Source organism: Hyperoodon ampullatus (assembly GCF_949752795.1).
Source record: "Hyperoodon ampullatus genome assembly, chromosome: 17".
NCBI classification, from domain to species: Eukaryota; Metazoa; Chordata; class Mammalia; order Artiodactyla; family Ziphiidae; genus Hyperoodon; species Hyperoodon ampullatus.
The window spans coordinates 42,436,377-42,461,697 of NC_136930.1; the positions used below are offsets into that span (position 1 = coordinate 42,436,377).

General features: G+C 34.0%; 1 protein-coding gene across 5 annotated transcripts in view; it reads left to right on the forward strand.

Moving 5' to 3' along the window:
• The window catches only part of VPS13B (vacuolar protein sorting 13 homolog B), a gene marked incomplete at both ends in the record, with an annotated part of 778,321 nt that overhangs the window by 376,939 nt on the left and 376,061 nt on the right, over positions 1-25,321 (forward strand). For 4 of the 5 annotated variants that reach the window (XM_079722541.1, XM_079722542.1, XM_079722543.1 and 1 more), the window contains 4 exons: positions 13,700-13,871; positions 14,376-14,490; positions 16,833-16,974; positions 20,025-20,433. In XM_079722541.1, coding sequence (XP_079578667.1) covers positions 13,700-13,871; positions 14,376-14,490; positions 16,833-16,974; positions 20,025-20,433 — 838 coding nt within the window. Of the gene's footprint in view, positions 1-13,699; positions 13,872-14,375; positions 14,491-16,203; positions 16,271-16,832; positions 16,975-20,024; positions 20,434-25,321 lie in introns of all 5 variants that reach the window. The other variant, XM_079722545.1, reaches the window with a different exon arrangement.

Sequence of the window (25,321 nt, forward strand, 5' to 3'; positions counted from 1 at the left end):
GCGGAGCTGTGGTAGCAGTGGCTGTGTATTACCGTTTCTTTTAGGTCCAAGTATTTTAATCACTTTCAGTAGTTAGTGGGGTAGTTCAGGACAGTAGGGGTTCTGTGAAATGGCAAAAACTGAGACAGTAAATGTATGGTTCCTCAGAAGTATGGAAATGTAGAAGCTGATACAAAAGAGGCTCAGAACCAGAGTGTCTTTGTTATCTTTATGTTAGTGATTTTTCAGTCTTGTCCGACCCAAAGTTCTCTCCTTCTTCCTTCTGATCAAGCCTTTCTGAAAAGCCTTTCTTTTCATTTTTAACACCATAACCTTACCCAATGTGCCAGTGCGCCTTTTAATAACAAATGTTTTATAAAGCCCCCTTTACTATCCTGAAATGAAAATAAACATAATATAACCTACATATACATATAATTTCAAAAATATCTAGTATCTTGAATAAAATATAAAGGATTAAAGGAAAGTAATTTAAGGTATAGTAATTATTATTTTAATATATAAATGCTCAGGCATGGTTACATTAGAAGTTGTAATGAAGTAGCCAGGTGCATAGAAATACTGTGAGTGTGTCTGCCACAAATAGACTTGTGCAGGTCTATGTTAAATACCACAAGTTGGTACTGTTGTTGTTGCTGTGATTTCCTGAGGTAATGGCAAACTTGATAAAGTTTCAAACAAAAGTTTTTATTCTTTTCATTTCAGTAGTTGCATTTCTGGAACTCTTAATATATAATAAAATCATGCATAAATGCAAAAATATTGTGTTTAGATTTAAAACAGAATTCAGTTTTATGCTCAAATGTTGACTTATAAACAGGATTTTTACCTACTTCAATGTCTGTAAGATAGTGTTCATTTTTCCGGACAGTCCTGTGTATCATAAGACCTCTTGATACCCTAACTGCTAACCCTTAAATTCCAGTAGTGACACCCAATCATTAGTCAACCAAAAATACCCTAATACATTTCTGAAACACCCCATAGAGGCCTGAGTTTTTACCACTGAGAACTACTGTAATATAATAGAGGGAGAAGTTATGTTTTTGTTTTTGCATAAACACATGCTGGAGTAGATCTATTTGACCCCTGCATGAACAACTTCTCTACCCCTGCTCATTCCAAATCTTAAGAAACACAATGACCTAAGTGATAGGATTACTTTTTTTCCCCCCAAATGAAAATCTAGGAATGTGCCCTTATGGAGTCAATGGGACATATCCTTTTAGGGTAAATACAGTGAATCCTTTCTTGGAGATTCTTAATATTGTTAGAATACAAAAGCTCTTGCAGTAAAGAAAACTTTGACTTTCTTCAACGCAGTACTCTTCAAACTTACTTAACCAAAGACCCCTTTATCCTACATGTTAACATTGCACAAAATACACTTTGTGAAATACTTTGGTAGAGTAATCAAAGCTTGGGGTGATACATTGCTACACAAAGCTAGTACAAGTGAAATTGATAAATGAAGTTAAATATTGTAGACATTTGGCAGAAAGGAGAGTGTTCCATTGAACAATTGTTTGCTAAGTACTGTATTCATTGGAATGTCAAGATGAAAATGAGTACCTATCTTGGGAGTAGTCTTTTAGAAAGAAGTATTTAAGAAAACATTGCAAGCCCAGAAAAGACAGGGATCATGTGGAATGGTCACACCTGTTGGTCATACATCTAGAGCCTGCCATTCACACAAGTACAGATTGAATGGTACTTTCTAGAATTGTGTAGTGTCCAACCTATACAGAAGGACATGGTGACCCTGATTATAAGATGTAATAGAGATGAGCATGCCCTGCAATTATAGAGAAATTATTAACAAATTCATTCTATGGGATCTGTAGGTATTTTATAAAGGCAGTAACATATGAGATGGATCTTCAAAAGTGAAAAAGACATTAGTATCAATTTTGTTTTAGTAGGTATATAATAAATGTGATAGACTAGAAGAATGGTGAGGAAGTTAAGAAAGGGAGAGATTAACAAAGGGAGAGATTTTCTCAGTCACTTAAAAAAATTAATTCTGATTTTAAAAATAAGTTCCTTACATGACTGCAATTAATTTAAACTTAGAATGTTGAGGATTTTTTTCTGATTGGGTTATAAAGATAAATAATGAAAATGCTTCTAGTGGATTTGTTAGTTTTGTATTAGGTATGGATTTAATCTGATCTGTGTGAAAAAGATCTGAAAGTGAAAGAATCTTAATGCAGAAGATTCACATTAATATTCCAGAAAGACCATATAAAGCAGCTTACATAAGGTAACAGAGTTATGGGGGAAAATGTGGTAAATATTTTCAAAATGTACCCTCTTTGGTTTATGTACTGTGTTTAAGAAAAGAAAGAGGTGAGTGATTGCTAGCAGTCCATTATGGATTTGAAACCCACAATCACTTGAGAAATATCTTTAAATAATTTAGCTTGTTGTTTTCCATAAAGGGCAGGAAGATTTTTGTGTAGACAATTTTGATATGGTGATCAATGTTAAGACTTTGATTTAACTTTACAAATTAGAAGGTGTTCGTGTATTGAACATTTCATGTTTAATTTCTCTTCTTGCTCTCAAGAAAATATTTATGTGGAGATCAAGATTAACTATGTTTGCATCTGAGTTTAAATTTACCTCTTTGAGAATTAGCCAGTAAATGATGACATCAGAAAATATAGTCATTGTTTTCTCCTTTTTGTATGAATGCTTCATCTATGATTAAATCTGTGGTCGTTTAATTCATCCAGAAGTCAGAATTTGTGCCCAAGCTTTCATTTCTCATTTCCTTTTGTTTATAGTGCTACTAAAATTGTGTGTAATGACCTTTGTAATTTTTATTCCTTTTGTTTTGAGTTCCAACATGGTAGATATGTTACTGTGATCCTTTGAATTCCATTTAAAAATGTTTTTCTAATTTTCATGAAGTTTCCTGTATATTTAAATGTGTTACTGACTGAATGGAGATAAAGCCGTGTCCTCTCACTGGAGAAACTACTTAATGAATGGGGCTAGGGAGGACAGTGTGGAGAGGTTATGCATGTATTTTGTTGTAATCCATAATAGGCCTTTTTGCCTATTTGACCTGGCATTCCCAGGAAGCTCTAGCATCCCTTCGCTCTTGCTAATCATTGACTAATAATCTTTTAATTATAAGAAGACATTCTGTGGACAACACTGTCAGGTAAACAACAGAACTGTCTGCATACAAATTTAAGTATATGGTATATGATAATCTCTAGGTCCATCCATGTTGCTGCAAATGACATTATTTCATTTTTTATGGCTGAGTAATATTCCATTGTGTATATACTATATCTTCTTTATCTATTCATCTGTTGATTTAGGTTTATTCCATGTCTTGGCTATTATAAATAATGCTGCTCTGAACATTGGGATGCATGTATCTTTTCAAATTAGAGTTTTCTCCAGAGAAGTGCCCAGGAGTGGGATTGCAGTGAGACCTAGAGATTACCATATTAAGTGAAGTAAGTCAGACAGAGAAAGACAAATATCATATGACATCACTTACATGTGGAATCTAAAAAAAAGATAGAAATGAACTTATTTACAAAACAGAAATAGACTCACAGAGATAGAAAACAAACTTTTGGTTACTAAAGGGGATAGGGGTGGGGGGGAGATAAATTAGGAGTTTGGGATTAACATCTATACACTACTATATATAAAATAGTAAACAACAGGGGTCTACTGTATAGCACAGGGAACTATACTCAATATCTTGTAATAATCGATAATGGAAAACTGAGTCTGTAATGACTCAGTTCCCAGTCATTACCCTGACTTTGTGTTTCCTCTTCATTTCTGACATCTTGAGATTTCCCTTTATTTATTTCAAGTTTGACTATTATATTAGTTAGACAAAGATGACATTCTCATAAGGACAAAGGTGTTGACTGGGAAGGGAAGCCACAGGAAATAGTATAGTACCTGGAGCTAGTAACGCTGGGATGTTTTTGCCATAAATAGGCTTATGGGCAGGGAGAACAGGGAATAATACTGACTTCATTCTCCTCCCTCCTTTCTATCTCCTGCCCTGTTCCTCATTAGCTGAAAATGACCAGAAACCAGAGGACAAGAATATTCGTACATATTGTTCGCATAGGTTAGCCTCCCAGGTAGAGAGAGTATTAATGATTGAAGAGTAGGTCTACAAGACCAAAGAAAAGATATACAGCACTTTAATGTATTAAAACAAATTCTTGTGTTTTATCTAGAATTTCAGTGCTTTTGTAGTAGAAGAGGAAAACATTCATTTCAACTTAGTCTGCCATGTTACTTGAATTTAAATTTCTTTAACATCATTGAGTACTAAGAACTGGTCTTTGGAATCTTTTTTTTTCTCATTCTGCCTTGTACATATTATATTAGATTCTCAATATCGTTGGTAACTTTTTTTGCTGAATTTTTAAAATTGTGGTTAAATATATGTAACATAAAATTTATCATTTTAACCATTTTTATGTGTACAATTTCGTGGCATTAAATGAATAATCTCAGTGTTGCACAGCCATAACAACTATCCATTTCCAAAACTATTTCATCATTTCAAACAAAAACTCTTTTCCCATGAAGCAGTGACTCCCCATCCTCCCAGCCCCATCCCTGGTAACCTCTACTGTACTTTCTGTCTCTGTGAATTTGCCTATTCTGGGTACCTCATATAAGAGGAATCTGAAGTATTTGTTTAGCTTATTTCATTTAGTATAATGTTTTAGAGATTCATCCAGGTAGTAAGATGAATGTTTTATACATTCATCCATGTATAAGGATTTCATTGCCTTCTATGGCTGAGTGTTACTGCATTTGTATATATAGCATACTTTGTTTATCCATTGATCTGTTGATGGACGTCTGGGTTATTTGCTCCTTTTGGCTATTATGAATAACGCTACTATGAACATTGGTGAATAAAGGTTGATTAACTCTTAATGAGGTAATTTTTCCCTGAAGATATTATATGCATTTTATATGACCTGTGCCTGACAAACCATTTCAAAGCTAATACCAGAAATGCTATTTTAATTTTTCTTTACCTGTTGAAATATTGGGTTGGCCAAAAAGTTCGCTTGGGTTTTTCCATAAGATGTTATTAAAAACCCGAAAAAACTTTTTGGCCAGCCCTATGTATTGCTAACTGAGTTATTAGGTATAGAAATTAAGGGGTAGAGGAAAGTGAATGCAGAATCATTAAATATACTTTATTTAGTACTGATTTTCTTACTCAGAAGAGCACATTTCTGTCATTTTAATGAGATTTGCTTAGTACCAGGCTGAATGGTATAGAATTAAAATGGCATTTAATATTATCCCTAAATGTATTCAAGCATATTTCAAAGTTTTGCCGAAAAATGTGGTACTAAAGGGAAAAAAGTGAAAATTAGAAGTTGTTTATTTAGTTTCCCTAGTAACCTTGCAAACATAAAAATAGAATGCTAGTAATTTATTTTCTCTAAGGTGTATTTTTTTTTTCTCTTGGGGAAAACTAGCTAAATTCTGTGTGCTACTTCCCACTATTTGTCATAGACTCTCTACTTTGTCAGCTTTAAGAATTGCCTTCCTCTGACTTTGGTATAATAATTTTGCAGAGCTTGACAAGTGAGAAAGATGGTTCTCTTAATTTCATCAATTTACAGCTATACTATTGAAAGGGATTGTTGGAAGATCATTTACTAGAAAACTGAGATGCAGTGAATTGAAGTTAGTGTCACACAAAGTAGGGACTGGGCCAGCTCATCTGAGTGTGATTCTAAGTTAATGGAATCTATAGAAGTCACTTTGGAATCAGGCAACTTGAGTTTTTAATCTCTGCAGTTTATGATCACATTACTTAACCTCTGTGCTTTAGTTTCATCATCTCTAAAAGTGGGGATAATGTTAATATTCATCTCAATATGTTAGTACAAATATTAACTGAGTATGTATAGTTTGTCCATTTACTCTATTTTTTTTTTTTTTTTTTTTTTTTTCCGTACGCGGGCCTCTCACTGTTGTGGCCTCTCCCGTTGCGGACCACTGGCTCCGCGGCCATAGCTCATGCGCCCAGCCGTTCCGCGGCATGTGGGATCCTCCCAGACCGGGGCACGAACCCGTGTCCCCTGAATCAGCAGGCGGACTCTCAACCACTGCGCCACCAGGGAAGCCCCATTTACTCTATGAATGTGGCTCATTCCTCTAATTGTGTTTTCTTTAATTTCAATAAGATTTTAGTTTTCTTTTTAGAAGTCTTGACCATTTTGTTATAGGAGTACACTTCAGTATTTGGCACTTTTATTCAGTTGATACGATTATATATTCAGTACTTGTTTCTCCTTCTTTATTCCTTTAAGGTGACTAGTAACTTTGGTTGATTTTCAAATATTAGGCTGATCTTGCATTTCTGGAACAAACCCAACTTAGATGTAATATATTTTCCTTTTCATATCTTGCTGGATTGTGTTTGCTAATATTTTATTTAGGGTTTTGGTATTATAGTCATGAGTGATACTGGCCTTTAACTTTTCTTTTACATAATATCTTTGTTGTATTTTGGTATCATGATTACACTGTCTTCACAAAATGATATGGGAAGTGTTCCCCCTTGTTTTATTATCTAGAAAAATATGTTTTGTGCTGAAATTCTCACAGTCACTGTATATTCCCATGATAATCAACAAGGTAATCCTAATTGAAAAGGCACTTGTGTATAACACATACCTTATCCAAACTGGGTCTTAGTTTAGGCATTCTTTGCATATAGAAGAAGTTTTAACTTAGAAAATTATTAGAAAAGAGGTAAGGACTGGATAGACAAAATACACTAATGTCATCATCATAAAGGGAATATAGGCAAGCATCTTGTTCCAGGTTCCCAACTCCAACAATGCTATCGCTGTATTCCTAGAAAATGAATTTTATACTACTCATTATTGATAAAGTAATACTTAATGGTAAAATAAAGATGTTTTATGGCATTCTAGTAGCCCAGGCTGTATAAAATGAAACTAATAAACAGTTTTTATAGATGCTAAACAAATACACTGTCTTTTGATACTGTGCAATTATGTCTTTATGTCCCAGTTAATGTTTTTATGTCAAATTTTTTATTCTGGTAAAATATACACAACATAAAATTACCTTTTTAAAACATTTTTAAGAGTACCCTTCTGTAACATTAAGTACATTCACATTGTTGTGCAACCATCACCATGAGCCATCTCCAAAACTTTAAAAATTTTTCCCAGCTGAAATGTGGTACCTGTTAAACACTAACTTCCCATTTTAACATCAAGTCTTCTGATCCATGAACATGGGACATTTCTCCATTTGTTTGTGTCTTCTTTTATTTCTATTAGCAATATTTTACAGTCTTTCACTTCCTTGGTTAAGTTTATTCCTAAGTATTCTATTCTTTTTGATGCTATTGTAAACAGAATTGTTTTATTAATTTTCTTTTCTGATTGTTCACTGTTATTGTACAAAAACACAGATATGGGTTTGTATCTTGCTGAATCCGTTTATTCTAAAATTTTTTGTTGTTGAATCTTTAGGATTTTCTACATATAAGGTCATGTTGTCTGCAAACAGAGATCATTTTGCTTTTTTCCCTTTCCAATTTTGTTGCTTTTTACTTCGTTTTCTTGCCTATTTGCTGTGGCTAAGACTTCCAGTAATATGTTGAATAAATATTTCACTTAACTTTTAAAATATTAGGCAGTATTTTCAAGTTGAACATAATTTTTTTTTGATAATAATTTTCTGTGAAGGAAACCTTCTTGCATGTTTCAGCACTAACAAATTTTGTTCAAATAGCAAAAGACGTATTGAAAATTTGACACTGTTGCTTTTTCTGTTCCCACGTTAGTTGTACTTTTATACTATTTTTTTCATCTGAAATAAGTGTTAAGTCAAACATTATGGGTTGGAGGTAAAATGACTTACACTGAGAGGCTTACATTGGTTCAGAAGTAACAGTGTTAAATAATGATTATACTGTTTCAATGCCATACTGGATGTGAACTATAAACTTTCTATTATCACCCATCACCTATTATCTTTATCATCATAGGATAACCCTAATTTGAGCAACCAGTACCTACTCTGTACCAAGCAATAGTGCTTGGTACAGAGTAGGTTTTAAACACATTGTTCTTTAATATATGGACGTTAAACAATTTGGGAAGTCAACTCATTTTGATGAAATTAAATCTGATTTATTATAGTATGGGGCATAGGGATGTATATATTCATTGTCACTACAAATATATTTTGATATGAATTCATAAAAGCATATATTGAGTTTATTTTTTCTGTTTGTTTTTATGTCTTTTGTTGTTTTAAACATAATTCTTTTATATTATTTATCAGATCTGTTATCTGAATTTCTTGAGAGTCTAATCCTACTGTTGTATTCTTAACCCTTGCTCTTAGTAGACTGTTTCCTTATGTGTTATGTGCTCTTCTATTGGGAGTTCTTCACTAGTGCGACTTTATGAGACTCTTACATAGTGTATGAGGGCCTATTCCCCAATAGGGATTTTCTGTGTTTCCTTCTCTGAGGGACTCCAAGGGCCATCAGTAGCCTGGGACCCCTTTACTGTTAATTTCATAGCTAGATGTTTTTTGAAACATTTCGGTAGTATGAAATCAAGCCCTCAAACCTACATGTAACCAGAGTTGTGTTTAAAAAGTCTCAAGGGTAACATTTTTCTACTACTTAGGCTAAGATAGATATTGCTTTTTTCTTGGGTTTATTCTGTTGTTTTTCTAATTTCTTAAATTGGATACTTAGCTTAATAATATTCAGCTTTTAAAAAGATTAAGCATTTAAGACTTAGTCCTTTATCTTTAGCAGAATTTATAATATTTAACTTCGGAGATGGATATGTGTATACACCTAATATATAGGGACACTGGGAAATTTAGCCCATCACTGCATTGCTGCTTCCCAGAGAAAATTCTGTATTACATAGAAGGGTGAACAAAAATTTTGGTATAAAAATAGATGGCTCTGGCATGCTAATTCTTATCATGGACCCAAAGTAAAGCTTTACCTGTACACTTGAAGAACATATTTCACTGTATTTCAGCTAGTTAAGGTTGTCAAAAATTTGTGTTCAGAGAGATGTTCAGGAAAGTGAAACACTATATAATTATGTTCATTGAAATATTTATGCCATTTTGCTTACAAGATAGCCCAACAATAAAAACTGCCTTTGAAAGTGCTAACATTTTGATGATCTGTTTTAATAACAGGTAAACAAAGCAAATAGATACACAATACACAAATACATACACATTCACATATTTCCCTTATAAGGTAAGTACATAAACTGTTAAGTCTTTTGAAAGCTGTTCTAATTATATAACATGTTATTTTGAACTTCTGGATTTTCAGTACTTTTCCATAAAGGTGATATAGGAAGGACAGTTATTATGGATAGCTATATTGTGTTGATGAAATTAAATCTCTCCAATTAAGTTGCGATTTTAGGCAAACCATTAAGCATTTTTTCATTTTAACTTCTTGTATATATGTATAATGTCTTTGATAATGTCATCCTTATTCACAGCATTTTAAAGAAATAATTTTAAAGCTTTAGAAAAATCTAAAATTCTGAAAGAATGCTAGAATACTGATTTATAACTCAACCTAAGGTAAAATTGACAGATTAACCAACAATGTTGGGAGGTTAGGGTAATGGCAAAATTCGAGTTGCATATTTTATTGATTCTGGAATTAAAATTACTTCAGCAGCCTAGTTCTCAAAAAAATCCAGCATGAGCTATATTGTATAGCATGGAATATTGCCAATATTTTATAATAACTTTAAATGCAGTGTAATCTATAAAATATTGAATCACTCTATTGTATACCTGAAATTAATATAGTATTGTAAATCAACTATACTTCAATTATAAATATATGTATTTCCAAAAAACAATCCAGCATGAAGTGGTTCATTTCTTAGTCCCAAGTAATTATTTAAAATGCATTTATTTTCAGTTAAATCCAAAGTGAAAATTTGGGGGGGGAAATGATTGAAGGTGGTCAAAAGGTACAAATTTCCAGTTATAAAATAAATAAGCCCTAGTGATGTAATGTACACCATGGTAACTGTAGTTAATAATACTCTATTGTGTATTTGAAAGTTGCTAAGAGAGTAGATCTTAAAATTTCTCATCACAAGAAAAAACAATTTATGACTGTGTGACAGTGGATGTTAACTAGACTTACTGTGATCATTTCACAATATATATAAATATCGAATCATTATGTTTTATACCTGAAACTATTATAATATTATGTCAATTGTATCTCCAAAAAAAAAAGAAAGTGAAGTTGTTTGGCATCAACTGCTATAGCAAAACTATTGTCAGTTTTTCAGTGATTTAAGTACAGTTAATCTAAGCAGTAATCTACGTCAAATTATTATTCTAGACAACCTTTTAGAAAGTAAGTTTAGTTTGAACTTTTTTACTCAGTTGATATTTTAAGGATGTCTCATAATAGTTTTAAATCTCTTCCTCAGAATAGACTTATTTCATTAAATATTTATCTTTAAATGATTTTATCTTCAACATTTAGGGAGAAATTTTTATTCAAAATGTAGAAATCTTAGCATTTAGATTATCATCTAATTAATTGAGTAGCTGTTGAAAGAACCAAGATAATACATATATCAATGCAACTTATTGTTTAGCCTTCACATATGAATCAACACAATATTTTGTTGTCATGTTTTTCTTATTTCAAAATAATCATGCTGGAAGATGTCTCTAGTTTCTCAGTTATTGGCTTATGTTTTATGCAAATAGTTTTATTACATAAATATAACCTATTTATCTGAGGTCACCTTACGTTTGTTGTGCTTATTTATATTATGTATCTGTATATTTAAATTTCTAATTAATATTTGCATTCCAAAAGTCCATAAAATTTAAAAACACTAAGGTATTTGTTGCTGAGTTGGGTAAGAACTATTATTTTTAAATTATTTTGACAATAAAGAATTCACTATAAATGAATCTAGTTTAAAAAAGTACAGTCTTAACAGTTGCTTGTGTTAAGTAGAAGAGAAGTATTTGCTTATATGATCCTTGTATGACTTATACTTTAAACTACCAGTAATTCTTTTTATGTTGACATGTTGATAAGGAGCAGTATACTTTTCAGTGGATATAGCTCTAGCTTCCTGAATATCGATCTCAGTGGTGGTAGAAGGGGAAATATGAGTGGCAGGCTTAAGTAGTGAGCTTAAAAACAGTTATTCGTTTTTCCCACCCTTCACATTGAAATGGTGAGAGCAAAGGTAGTGGAAACCACAGCAGTCCACTTGTTATCGTTGACTTAAGTACAAACAGCAGTGGAAGTGTTTAGACCTTTGGGAAGTTTTGTGATTGAAAAAGAATGCTGGAGTTATTTTGATAAGGGAAAGTAGCAGTGTGGCCAAAAGTATGATCATCCCTGAGCTCTGAAGCAGGCCAAGGATGAAGGGCTGAAGTGTTTGCTCTTCCAGATGAACAAAGATAAATTCAGCTAGCATAATAAACTTAGTATTTTGGTCAATTTGCGACAAAATGGTGAAAGAATTGAACTGTATATTTTAGACCTTGGCTAAAGAGGTGTGGGAAAATAGTTCAGCGTCTCCAATTCTGGCTCAATTTTTGCTATAGATTTAGAAATAGAGCAGAAAATTAATGCACAAACATATTTAACAATACCACACCAAGTGTTGTAAATCCAAAATGAAAATTGAAACTGCATGAAGAAGGAGAGCAAAACTTTTTCTCAGGAGTGCTTGCTTATTAAATTTGAAGCCACGGTTTTCTTAGCATTCCTACTAAGTATACTTCATAGTGTTAAAAATCAAGGTTTCATTGATTTGAGATGGTCTTTTCCCTACAATTTCCATTCTTGGGATTATAATGTTCTTCTAAGTGTTGGAGGGAGAATTTAATTTATGAATTCTTCTGCTCTAAGACCCAATCCATAGAGAAAGGCATACTGACTACATTATGCTGTCTTTTATTGAATTTGACTTTCTAAAATGTATCTTTTTCTGGGATTAGTTTGTGCTTTTCATTAGATGTGTTACTTTAGACAGCTAACCAAAAACCTGAATTTTTATATAGCTTCTCAAATTCTAGGAATTTCAATTTTAGCAGATTTAGGACCACTTAGTTTTGGAAAAACATTTAGATGAAAACATCACGAGCAGTGAGCTTTCTGCTTTGCTTGGTGTAATTGGAACAAAGAATGGCTATACTGTCTTCAATACATCATGCTGCCTACCAAACTAAGCTTAAGTACATATAACTAATATTTAAATATATATACATCTTTTAAAAAAGTAAGCATGCTCTGGTGTATTTGATCAGTTCACAGAGAATGAGTTTAGGTTCTGGAGTTTTTTTTGAAGGTTTTAGATGGACAGCAAAGTTGGGATTTAAAAAACCCAAATACTTGGTAGCTAATCCTAAAAGAACAGAATACATGAGTGAGTGATCACTATCTCTGGCAGCATCTCTTCCTGCCTTTGAGACTGAAGCTGTTCATCTTCAAACCAGGATTTATTTTCAGCTGCTGAAAAGATTAAAAAACAACCCAACAGACCTTTTACAGAAAGTTTATTAGTACCAAATTTAGGACCTTATACGTATCCAGAATTCAGTATGTATTTGTTGAACCGAATAAGCTTATGCTCTGATGAAGGTTTGGGGCCAGCATGTATGGCAGGTTCTCTGAAGCTGCAAGATTCCCTTCTTCTGGGCTGAGGTCTGTGATCCAAGGGTTATTATTCTTGGGCTTCAGCTGCCTCTTATTGGGCTGGAGACACACTCTGAAGTACATCAAATTACAAAATAATACCATCCCAAATGTGCAAAGCATTGAATAATTAACCTGGGAAAATTTCTTGAGCTAAGAGGTATTTATCAAAAACCTGCTCATTTTACTTACATTTTGTTTCATTGTTATCATTTTTATTGTACCCTTCTGTAGGATATGTATAATTTGCAAAATATATTTCTGTAAAGATAACCATAACACACACACACACGCTCATGCTCTGTACCTCTAATTAAGAGACTTTTGACCATATAAATCATTTAAAAAATCTGTTGTCGAATCTGCTAACTTTTAAATGTCTCCTTAATATTAAAATATGTGAGGCATGATGAATGTTTTGCTGTTTCTTAAATCATGGTGATTATGCTGTGTTTTACTATGGTTATTATATGTTCATACATAAATACACCATAGCAGGGGTAGACAAACTTTTTCCATAAATGACAAGTTAGTAAATATTATAGGCTTTGTGGATCATAGTAGCTCTAAAGCAGCTACTTAACTCTGCTAATCAGTAGTCATAGGCAATAGATAAATGAGTGGATGTGGCTGTGAGGTAGTAAGACTTTATTTCCAAAAATAGAGCCCCATTTGGCCCTTGGCTATAGCTACTCTATAAGGAAATACTCATTGGTATGATCCTAACTCATTTAGAGGAACTGGAATGGCATGCATGTACACTGTAACTATGAAAACCATATGATTAATGTATGTTTATATTACTGGCATTATGTATAAGCATTTATATGATTTGCATTATCATATATGATAAGTTATAAGCAGTAATTGCAGATTTTAAATTATAAATTTTTAGTTATTTTTATTTATGTTACAAAGTATTGTTGTTATTCCTCATCCCAGGGAGATTCTGTACAAGCAGTTGATGATTCACCATTCTCGGATTCTGTTACCTTGGAACAAACTACGAGTAATATTGGTGGATCCAGTGGTCGTGTTAGTCTGTGGATGCAGTGGGTGCTCCCCAAAATTACTATAAAGCTCTTTGCTCCAGATCCTGAAAATAAAGGCACAGGTACAGGATTACTTTTCTACTGAAAAGATAAAATATTAAACACTATTTTTAGAAGAAATTGGAGACTTACTTTTATTTATCATTGGCATTTAAATCAATCATTAAGTCTAACTCAAGTGATTTCTATTAGTAATACTAACATGTTGCCTATAATACCTAAATTTTGTCTTATTTGTATTAAAATTCACTTCAAAAGCCATGAGGTAATTTCTTCATTGGTCATACCACTAAATGTATTGCAAAGACTGTTGACTGATTAGATGTAGCACTTCATACATTAACTGGGATTTCCCCTGTTTTGAAATAAGCATCGTATCTTAATTTTGAGGCCTATACTGATATTAATTTTCCTTATTATTGTAGAATCTTATGTGGTTAATGAACAGAAAGTCTTAGTCCCTCTGTAGATGTCAAGGATATACATGCTAATATTAAATGTAAATAGAAAGTTTTAATATTGATTGTGAACCCTATACTGATATTAATATTTGTTTCTTATTGCAGAACTTTGTATGGTCAGTGAACTAGAAGATCTCAGTGCTTCCATAGATGTCCAGGATGTGTACACCAAAGTGAAATGTAAAATAGAAAGTTTCAATATTGATCACTATAGAAGCAGGTAATTAATGAATAATGAATATGGGAAAAACTATATTTTCCTTGAACAAAGTCTATAAAAGAATATTTATATTTTACTTTGATTCCTTAATTTTTTAAAAAATACTATACATATTCCCAAAGATGGTTCTTAACAGATATATTGGTTAATTTTACTTGGTATTCATTCATATATGGAATATAATAAAGTTTTGCTTTCTAAGAAGGCAAATCTGTTCATAAATATCCATACTGCCATATTAACTGAAATAAGCTGCTTTTACTAATCACCTCACAATTTGTTATGCATGTTGTATATTTGCCAAGATATCTGGGACACAGTTAATGGCTCTGGTTTTTGCTGAATACTCCTCATCCACTCCCTATACCATAGATTGAAATGGAGCAGCATCTCATGTTCCTTACAGCTTTGAGTACTTTTCTTATCTCACAGATGATTAATGAACATGTGGTGGATGTTCCTAGAATCACATTTTTCCTTCCTAATAAATTTCTACCAAAAGTAGATTATAAGTAAATATGATTTGTTCATAATAATAAGTAATGGTAGTAAAAAAGTAATGTTTTAGATATTTTCATAAAGATATATAGCAATTTTATTATTAATTTTTCCAAAGTAAAAATATGAATGCTTTTAGGAGTTTTTTTTGTTTTATAACACTACCCTGGAATTGAGTTTTTTTAACTGAAATATAATTCACATACCATAAAACTCACACATGCTTTTTTAAAATTATTTTTTAAACAGCATCATATTTTTTGCTTCATAGTATTTTGGCAAAGAAACAGCCTTACAGTCCTTTTTTTCCTGGATTCATAATATTTATTCATTCAGCAATTAAGTGTCTGCAGAGTACACATGTTTCTGTACCTTTATTGATGCATTATATACTCTAAAAGCCATAGTCTTTTTTATTTAACTGGCTTCTAATTCTGCATTAAAAACATTCGAACTTTCATCCTTTATTATACATATCATATTGTTTATATAAATAACTCTCAACTCTGTCGCAGACAAAAAATTGTATCATAACTGTGATGGTCAAAATATTTTGCTAGGTTTATATTAAGACCTGTTATAATAGTATTATTTTACCAAGTGTATGATAATTGTTTTTGTTGTAGTAACAGTGAATCATTAATTGATTTTTGATAATGGAATGGTTAGCTCTTCAGTTTCTTTTGAATGATATATCTCTATATCAAAATGATCCTAGCAAGTGATACATGAATTTTATTTTATTGATGAAATAATTTCTTGATTATGTGAATATTACAATTTATGTTCTAGATTATCAATGATTTTACTGTTAAATTTATGTAAGTTTTAAATATTTAGATTATTTATTCATTCATTTAATCAAAATATTTATTGAATGTATATTATGTTCTAAGCACTATGCTAAGCACTAGGGATATAGTGTTTAAAAAAAATAGACATAAACCATGTCCTTATGGACCTTAGAGTCTCATGGGTGAGAAAGAAAAATAACCTTGGTAAATATAGAATTTACCATTAAGACAAATGCTTCTCTGAAGAACTACCAGGGTGTGGTGCTAATGTAAATTGTTCTCTTGATTGCATTGTCAGATCCACGTTTTAGTTCAGTGTAGTGTTGTTTACATCAGAGCTACTTGAAATAGTTATATATGCTCAATTTTTTTAACTCAGAAAAATTGAAGAGAACAGATAAGGTGAACTTATGTTTTCCAGGCCAGGGGAAGGTTGGCAGTCAGGACATTTTGAAGGAGTATTTCTACAGTGCAAAGAAAAACCTGTGGTGAGACTCATTTAGTAATTATGATTTTTAAAAAATATATTATAAAATGTTTTTCTTTGTTCTTTCATGCAGTGGGACTAATGTTTACAAGAATTAGAGCTCAGTAAATTCTTTTTGACCTTTTCTTCCAATATTACATTATAAAATAAAATTATTACTTCCTTTAAGCTGCTTGTGTTTTGTACCCATTTTCCTGTTAGAGCAATTAAGTAAATTTTTCAATAACGCAAAGGTAGGATTGCTTTTATTAATATACTTTACCATTAATGTATTATTATGTTGACCTTTTAGAAGTTTTTCCTATTCATAAGTGAGTTCATGTTGGATTGTTCTTTATTATAAATTAAAAGTAGTCATTTACACTAAAAGCAACTATTTTTTGTTTACTTCCATTAACAATGCTTTTGCAGAAGATGGTCCAGGCAGAGGCCATACCTAGCAGTGGCTCAAACCTAAACCTATGCAAACTTGAGCAGAATTAAAACTATCCAGATTTTTTTTGCTTATGGCTTTTATTGCTTTTTGTCTTTTCACCTTCTTTGCTCCTGTCCATCACCTCAAGCCTTGGGGAAGAGTGTTGGTCTCTGGGGCAATGTGGAGGTGTCTTCCTTTCCTGTACTGACAAGCTGAACAGACGCACCTTGTTGGTTCGACCCATCAGCAAGCAGGACCCTTTCAGTAATTGCTCTGGCTTCTTTCCTTCTGTAAGAAATCATTTTTAAATTATGCTACAGAACTCCCATTAACAGGAACCCAGAGAAGGAATTGAACTATCCATAGAGTCAACTCTTGATTTTCATCTTCCTCTGTATCATTCACTTTGTAAATGAACTATAATGTATTCTTAAATCATAGACTGGTTTTCACTATAATTTGTTTCTGGGTTACTTGAGTATGCTATTTGTCATTCTGGTTTTGTGAATATAAACTAATTTTATCATCAGCATTAGAAAATCAAAGTAGTATGTTGAATATGCTTGTTAAATTATACATGTATTGAATGATCAAGAGTTGACCATACTGCTTTTGTCATTCCTTTTACGATTCTTCCTTACATTGCTTTTTTTCCCTATTATTATACCATTTCCTTCTCAGAACTAACTCCAGGTACCTTATTTGGTGCCTGTTATATCTGGACAAGGCTGTACATCTGTCATTTACTGGACGGAAGATGAACGGTAGACTGTATACCAGTGGGTTTTAGAAGTTTAGAACCTTTTTTTTCCCTAGTGGTACAAAATATCTGAATATGTTATTAAGCAAGTTCTTTTAAGTGACATTTTTAAAGTCAATAAAAATGCATGTAATTTTTAAATGTTAAGAGCAGATTATCACAATGGTAATAGCAGTTTTCTTAAGAAACTATTAAATCAGTGCAAACATTATTAGACATTTTCTTAGCATGTGTAAACTAGTATTTCTTTCTTTCCCCTTTTCTGTAGCTCAAAAGGAATTTAAGACATATATCTTTAAAAAGAGTGTAAAAATTAGCCAAATATTTAAAATAATTGTGTTCTTAGATTTAGTGTTTAACATTGTATTTGCATAGCAAATACTAGTTTCTGATTTTGAATTTTTTCTAGTCTAGTCTGGAAAATTTTTTATGTCAGTGGAAGCTCTGTTTAGTTTTATTTTCTTCTCTTTAAATGTTCATTAGTGTCCATGAGGAACTTTCTTAATTTTAACATGTATTCATGAAAGAAAACTAAAATTATTGTTAATGCCCCTTTTTTTGAGTTTTTTAAAATTAATTTTTATTGGAGTATAGTTGCTTTACAGTGTTAGCTTCTACTGCACAGCAAAATGAATCAGCCATACATATACATATATCCCCTCCCTTTTGGATTTCCCTTCCATTTAGGACACGATGTTAATGCCCTTTAAACTTTTATCAATTTTTCTAAATTTTTAAATTTTCATAACATTTCAGTAATCATCATTGCTTTCTAACTTTTCACTTTAAATAGTATAAAATATTGATTATTACTACATAAAAAGTAATATTTATATTATCTCAACTCCAGTTAGTATTCATTCATTCTTTAATTTTTCCCACCTTTTATTAGGGGAGTTAGGGATATAGCAGTTCAACACACTTTCTCTCATGGGTGTTGACCTTTCAAGAGTACCTACATTCAACATGTTTAAAAATATCTTTCCCAAATCAAAACATTTATACATTGAAACACCTTTTATACTATTTCCAGGATTCAAATGTTGCCATTAATTAAGATTTGAGGTGGGTTATTTAGATTAGTGGTTGATTCTACCCCTCCCCACCCTAATTCCTGGTTGAGACACCTAGAGACACTGTTGCCGTGGCCTCTTCCCATTGGGGCCATACCACAGCACCCTTCTCCATCCACTGTTGCCTGCAATCTAGCATCATAGCCATAAGACTGGGATCACTTTTTCTTCTTTTACTGTATTTCCTTTGGTTTTGAGTGTAGAAAGCAAAAAGAAAGGGAAGTTAGATAAGAGGCAGTGAGAAAGTTGGAAATAGTAAAAAATGCTTTGAGGGCAGGACAATTATATGAAAAGTGATTATATTGCATATTCATGTAATGCCTACTTTCCAAGTTTTTTTTTTTTTTTTTGCGGTACGCGGGCCTCTCACTGCTGTGGCCTCTCCCGCTGCGGAGCACAGGCTCCGGACGCGCAGGCTCAGCGGCCATGGCTCACGGGCCCAGCCGCTCCGCGGCACGCGGGATCCTCCCGGACCGGGGCACGAACCCGTGTCCCCTGCATCGGCAGGCGGACTCTCAACCACTGCGCCACCAGGGAAGCCCCCAAGTTTTTTTTAATGGGGAGAAAATTAACTTTGAGAAAAAAACATATGCATAGGTAAATTTTATCTCACCTTTCTTCATTATAAAGTCCAGATTAAAAACAAAAGTAACAGTGAATACTGAATTTCCTACTATTTTCTTTTCATTAGGTGATAGGCAACAAAATGAGAGGAAGAAAATGGAAGTAGAAGAGGTTTACTAGTGATGGGATAACAGGCTCAAACACATTGCTGCTTTGCTACTTCTAACTTTTTTTTTATGTGAATGTATTTCCTTCTTGTTCTTCTTCCTCGGTTCACTTCCTCTCTTAACATCACTCTTTGGACTCTAATAACTAAAAATCTTCATCAGGCTTTGGGAAGAGGGGTTGGGAATGTGGAATATAACGACTTAACTCTAATTTTATTTTGAGTAATATGCAAAATAGAATTTTATGTACATTAATTGGTTCAGGAAAACTATTGGTTCCATTTCACAAATGGAAATACATAACATGGTATTTCAATTTCGCATGCATAGAAAACCCCTCTCTGACCCAAATTATGATGGCATATTGCTAATCTTAATGAAAAATTATCAAGAATGAAAAGATAAATCTAGATATGATCTGTTCTAAATTCTGAATGTTACAGAAAAAGTAGAAATTATAGAAACAGGCACAAAGAGGTTAATTACCTCACTCAAGATCTAGAACTACAACCCAGGATTCCTAACTTCAAGTTCAGCCATTCTGTCTTACAGGCTTTTGCCCTGTCTATGGAATTGATCAGTAATGTACTCATTAGGAAGTATGCTTTTATTTTTTTATTTGTAATAAACAGCTGACCAGTCATGAAAAAATAAAGTGTGGACGTGATAAAAGATTAAAGTATCAACTGAGATTGTTTTCTGCTTTCAAATAGTTTTGTTTTGTTTTTCCCTTTTTTTAATAAAACATGTATTGTGATTTCCTTTTTCTGGAACAGACAACTGCAAAACTTCTAGATGGCTCTCATCAGCAGCATGGATTTCTCTCTTTGACCTATACAAAAGCTGTAACAAAAAATGTTCGCCACAAGTTAACATCAAGAAATGAGCGAAGAAGTTTTCATAAGTTACCTGAAGGTTTAACAGATGGTTCCCCTCATTTTCTTCATGAAATACTTCTTTCAGCACAAGCCTTTGATATTGTTCTTTGTTTTCCTTTACTTAATGCCATTGCAAGTATATTTCAAGCAAAACTACCAAGGACCCAAAAAGAGAAAAGAAAATCTCCTGGTCAGCCCATGAGGACCCATACGCTGACTTCACGCAATTTACCTTTGATTTATATCAACACGAGTGTAATCAGAATTTTTGTTCCAAAAATAGAAGAAATGCAGCCAAGTATTGAAGGTATGTCTTCAGAATTTTTTTTTGCTCTGATTTTCAATAACCTTCATCTAAGGACTTAGTTTTTCTTTTTGTAATATGGTAGCTGGTTGTAGGTTGCAGTTTGGTGTATTTTAAAAAGAGTAAACATGTTATAGTCACTTTACAACTAAATCTTTAGGAATTATATCAAAATATTGGGTATGTTTCTGACTCTACTAATTACTAGAGTAAGAAATATGAGATTTTTTTTCTTGAGGTCTTTTGCTAGTAAAGCTTATACTTTCAGTTGTTTTGTTAAACTCAAATGTTGTGTTCTATATACCTAAGATAACTAAAAATTGCTTTAAAAAATTAGCAAACACACTACACACTGCATTAATGGCATAAATTATATTGACAGTCTTGTGCAGCCTTCACCACTGTCTATTTCCAAAATGTTTTCATCACCCCAAACAGTAACTCTATACCTTATATATTAAGCAGTAACTCCCCCTTGGTAATCTCTAATTTACTTTCTGTCTCTCTGAATTTTCCTCTTCTAGATATTTCATAAAAGTTGAATCACAGAATATTTGTCCTTTTGTGTCTGGCTTATTTCACTTAACATAATGTTTTCCGGGTCCATTCGTGTTGTAGCATGTATCACAATTTCATTTCTTTTTATGCCCAAATAATATCTATTGTGTAGATACACCCCATTTTGTTTATCCAGTCATCTATCAGATACTTAGGTTGTTTCCACTGTTGGGTTGGCTATTGTGAGTAATGCTACTATATACAAGCATCTGTTTGAGCCCATTTTTAATTCTTTTGGGTATATACCTAGGAGTGAAATTGCTGGCTTATATGTAGTTCTTTGTTTAGGAATCTGTGTTTTTGAGTAACCATCAATCTGCTTGGAAGCCCTTTTGACTAGGACAGGATTTATGGTATTTTCTGAACAATACTAATGTGCAGGCATAGTTGAGTCAACAGGAAGAGCAATGGGAGCTCCCTCTTAGTAGGGGTGGTAGTACCTGTGTGCTGAGCACTTTCACAATGAGACACAGGTCAGCAGTTTCACTGGTTAACTCTAGCTTCATTTTTCTGTCATACTCAGTGGTGGTTTATTGAAACAGGTTCTGTGTTTCATTGATTTGTGTAGATGTCTGAAGGAATACAAATCTGGCTATTTGGAAAAGGGTGGGAAAGGAACAGCTTTATTTCCTTTGTGTGTGCATTTGTTTTGTTTGTCATTTGTTGGCTTACTGTTTTGTGACCAATTAGTTATGTTTCATGACTAATACTATATATCACACAGTTTTGTTGATGTTGGTTTAAATTTCCCATTTGGCTGCTATAACTAGGAAAATCTCCAATTGATTGTAATTGCAAGAAAATTTCTAAACTCTTGCTATTTTATTTTTAAAGCTGCTTTTTTCTTTTTTTGGTGGTGCTTATGGTGGGATTTTTAAGGTACAAGTTCAAAATTCTGATCCCTAAGCACCTGCTAAGCAGGTAACCTTGAATAAGAGTATGGGGTGAGGCTGCGGGTGGGATCTTGTTATAGCCATCTTTGGAAAATATGTTCTGCCACATTTCTCTGTGAACTTTTGGTTAATTTAAATCCTTTGCTTGTGTGAATACTTTTTGTAATAAACACCTTTTTAGTGGCATTTTTCATGACTTGGGTGAGTATATATATATATAGAATAAATTCCTAGCAAAAGGATTGCTAGATCAAAGGGTATAAATATCTTCAACATATTAAGGAATGTCAAAATGCCCCCCTAAATGGCTGTACCAGTGTATACTGTTTCCACACTGTCATTCTAACAGAGGTTTATGAAACTTTTTAGTCTTTTCTCAGTCTCATTAATGAAAAGCACACTTTTTTTCTAAGGAGTTGCTCATCTTCATCATTTATTAAGAGCTCTTTGTGTTAAGTCTTTTGTTTGACCTACATTGTATTGCATATGTTTTTTCATTTTTGGGGTGTTTTTGCCCTGTGTGTGTGTCTGTGTGTCTATGTGTATATCTATATTTATATCTACATGTACATATCTTATACCTGTTCTCATATCTGTATCTACCTGAGATGTTATGAATTGCCAAACTATGTACCTATCCACAAAAAAGTATATAAAAATGCATGCCAAAAATTCAGAGGTTTTGACATATTGTATTATGTTAGATTTTTTTTTGACACGTTACCTTTCGGCATTGCTACTCTTAATTCAAATGGTCATAATATTTTTATCAGATTAATTAAACCAAATGTAAATTATGTCTTACTGAGTGTGATAGCATACTGAAATGCTGCTATATCATACTTCTCAGCAGGAACTATTTTATAAAACTATCTCCAAGCAATTTGTGCCTGTCAGTCAGAGATGATTGGTAAACTAGATGCAACTACATTTCCCATTAATATACATAATCATTAGGTTACACATTTATTGAACCTTCTTTTTGTCTTCAACTGCAAGTATGGCAATAACTAATAAAACCTTTTGTTGATGGCTTTGTGTAGGGTTGTCAGTATAGTTGTGGCTTTATAAAACTTGAGACTTTAGATGTTTTATTATATAGAGTTGATATTGAGAATCTTAAAGGAAAAGTTGAAATCTCTAAAATGCTTTTATTTTATGTTGAATTTAAGGAAACTTAGTTATGAACAACAGTCTGACTTTGTCTGACAATTACATGAAAATTCTGCTCTTTATTGAAGCTTTTGGTTACTTATAAAGCTCATAATTTCCGAGTTCATAGCCTTTTCATTTTCAATACATACTCTCACCTCAAGAAAAGATAAAATCTTTCAGACTCACGTTTCATTTTACAGTAAATGTAAAAGTTTATAATAGTTCATCTTAAAATTCATTTAACAATAAGAAAAATATATTTAACATTCTAATATTTAAAGAAGTGATATTGAAAGTCTGGTTTTCGACTTGAATATTGCTTTCTTTATGTGCAATTATTATCAAGATTCTGAATCTACAGGTGTTTGGCTTACAGCTAGAGCTACTTATTTCATAACAGAGGACTGGTTTTTGGATCTAATGAGTCTTCTAGAGTGAGTAGTTCCTCATGAGGATTAATTTTTAAAAATACAGTTAAAGCAAAGAAGGAAGGCATTCATTTTCGTGTTGAAAATGCTTCTAGAGGGAACATTTCCTCATTTGGTCCTAGTAAATGCAGGTGAAATAAACCAAAAAAGAGAAGCTTTGAGGTGGAGTCAAGATGGCTGTATGGGAAGATGTGGAGTTAGTGTCTCCCCACAACTAGGGTGCCTGCCGGCCGCCGGTGGGAGACTCTGGTGCCCAAGGAGATGGGAGGAACCCCAGATTGAACCGGTAGCACATAGGGGGACTGAGAGGGGAGGAGAAGTGGAGGCCAGAAAGGATCGGCACCCCTGAGGCTGGGGAGATCATAAGAGGCAGGTAGGAGGGACTCTCCAGGAAGAGCGGGAGAGGAGTGGAGGGCGATCGCCTGGCCCACTTGGGCCGGGGAGCCTGCTGAGCACACAAGCCGGTTCCCCCCACTCCAAAGCCCCATCCAGGCCATGTGGGTCCTTGGGTCATAGGAGGGAGGCTGGGGAGATCAGGAGAGGCAGGTGGGAGGGGCCCTGTGGGAGGAGCAGAGGGTGTTTGCCCTGCCCACTCAGGCCAGGGGAGCCTGCTGAGCTCCCAGGCAGATCCCCTGCCCTCCAAAGCCCCCTCCAGGTCACATGGGTACTTGGGGGCATAGGAAGGAGGCAGAGGGGAGAACAGGAGAGGCAGGTGGGAGGGGCCCTTGGGAAGGAGCGGGAGAGGAGCAGAGGGCAATTGCCCCACCCATTCAGGCACGGGGAGCCTGTTGAGCTCCCAGGCCGATACCCTGCCCTCCAAGCCCCCTCCAGGCTGCGTGGGCCCTTGGGGGCATTGGAGGGGGGCCGGGGAGATCAGGAGAGGCAGGCGGGAGGGGCCCTCCCAGACCCCAGACCAGAGGAGCAGGAGAGGAGAGGAGCATGTTTGCCCTGCCCACTGGAGCTCAGGAAGCCTGCTGGGCTCCCAGGTGAGGTCCGCTCCCCTCTGAGACAAGGGGTGGAGGGCATGCCTGGGCTCCTTCTGTTTCTTGAGCCTAAACCCCACCCCCCACGGACCCCATGGCCTTTTCCAGCCCTGTGGTCCTCAGCATTGGCCCCACCCACTGCCCAAACCTCATCCTGGCTTAGGCCCCACATTCCACAGCCAAGGCCTTCCCCACACACACACTGCTTTTCCCCCCTCCTCCTCTTTCTTCCTATTGTGGTACTGATGTACCTTCCGGTTGTTGATTCATCTATATTTATGTTTTTATATACTTTCTAACATATCTGTTAGTTTCCTAGTCTAAATTTATTTTTTATCTTGTTACTGTTCTCTCTTTTTTTTTTTTTTTTTTGCCACCCCATGTGGCTTGCAGGATCTTGGTTCGTGAGCCCAGGGTCAGGCAGAAGCTCCTGTGGTGGGAGCTCCAGGTCCAAACCACTGGGCTAACAGGGAACCTCAGACCCCAGGGAATATTCGTCAGAGTGAGGTCTCACAGAGGTGCTCATCTCAGCACCAAGACCCAGCTCTACCCAATAGCCTACAAACTCCAGTGCTGGAAGCCTCATGCCAAACAACCAGTAAAACAGAAACACAATCCCACTCATTAAAAAAAAAAAAAAAAAGAGAGAGAGACAGCAAAAAATATGTCACAGATAAAGGAGCAAGGTAAAAACCTACAAGACCAAATAAATGAAGAGGAAATAGGCAATCTACCTGGAAAAGAATTCAGAGTAATGAGAAAGATGATACAGAATCTCGGAAGTAGAATGGAAGTATAGATTGAAAGAATACAAGAAATGTTTAACAAAGATCTAGAAGAACTAAAGAACAAACAGAGAGATGAACAACACAAT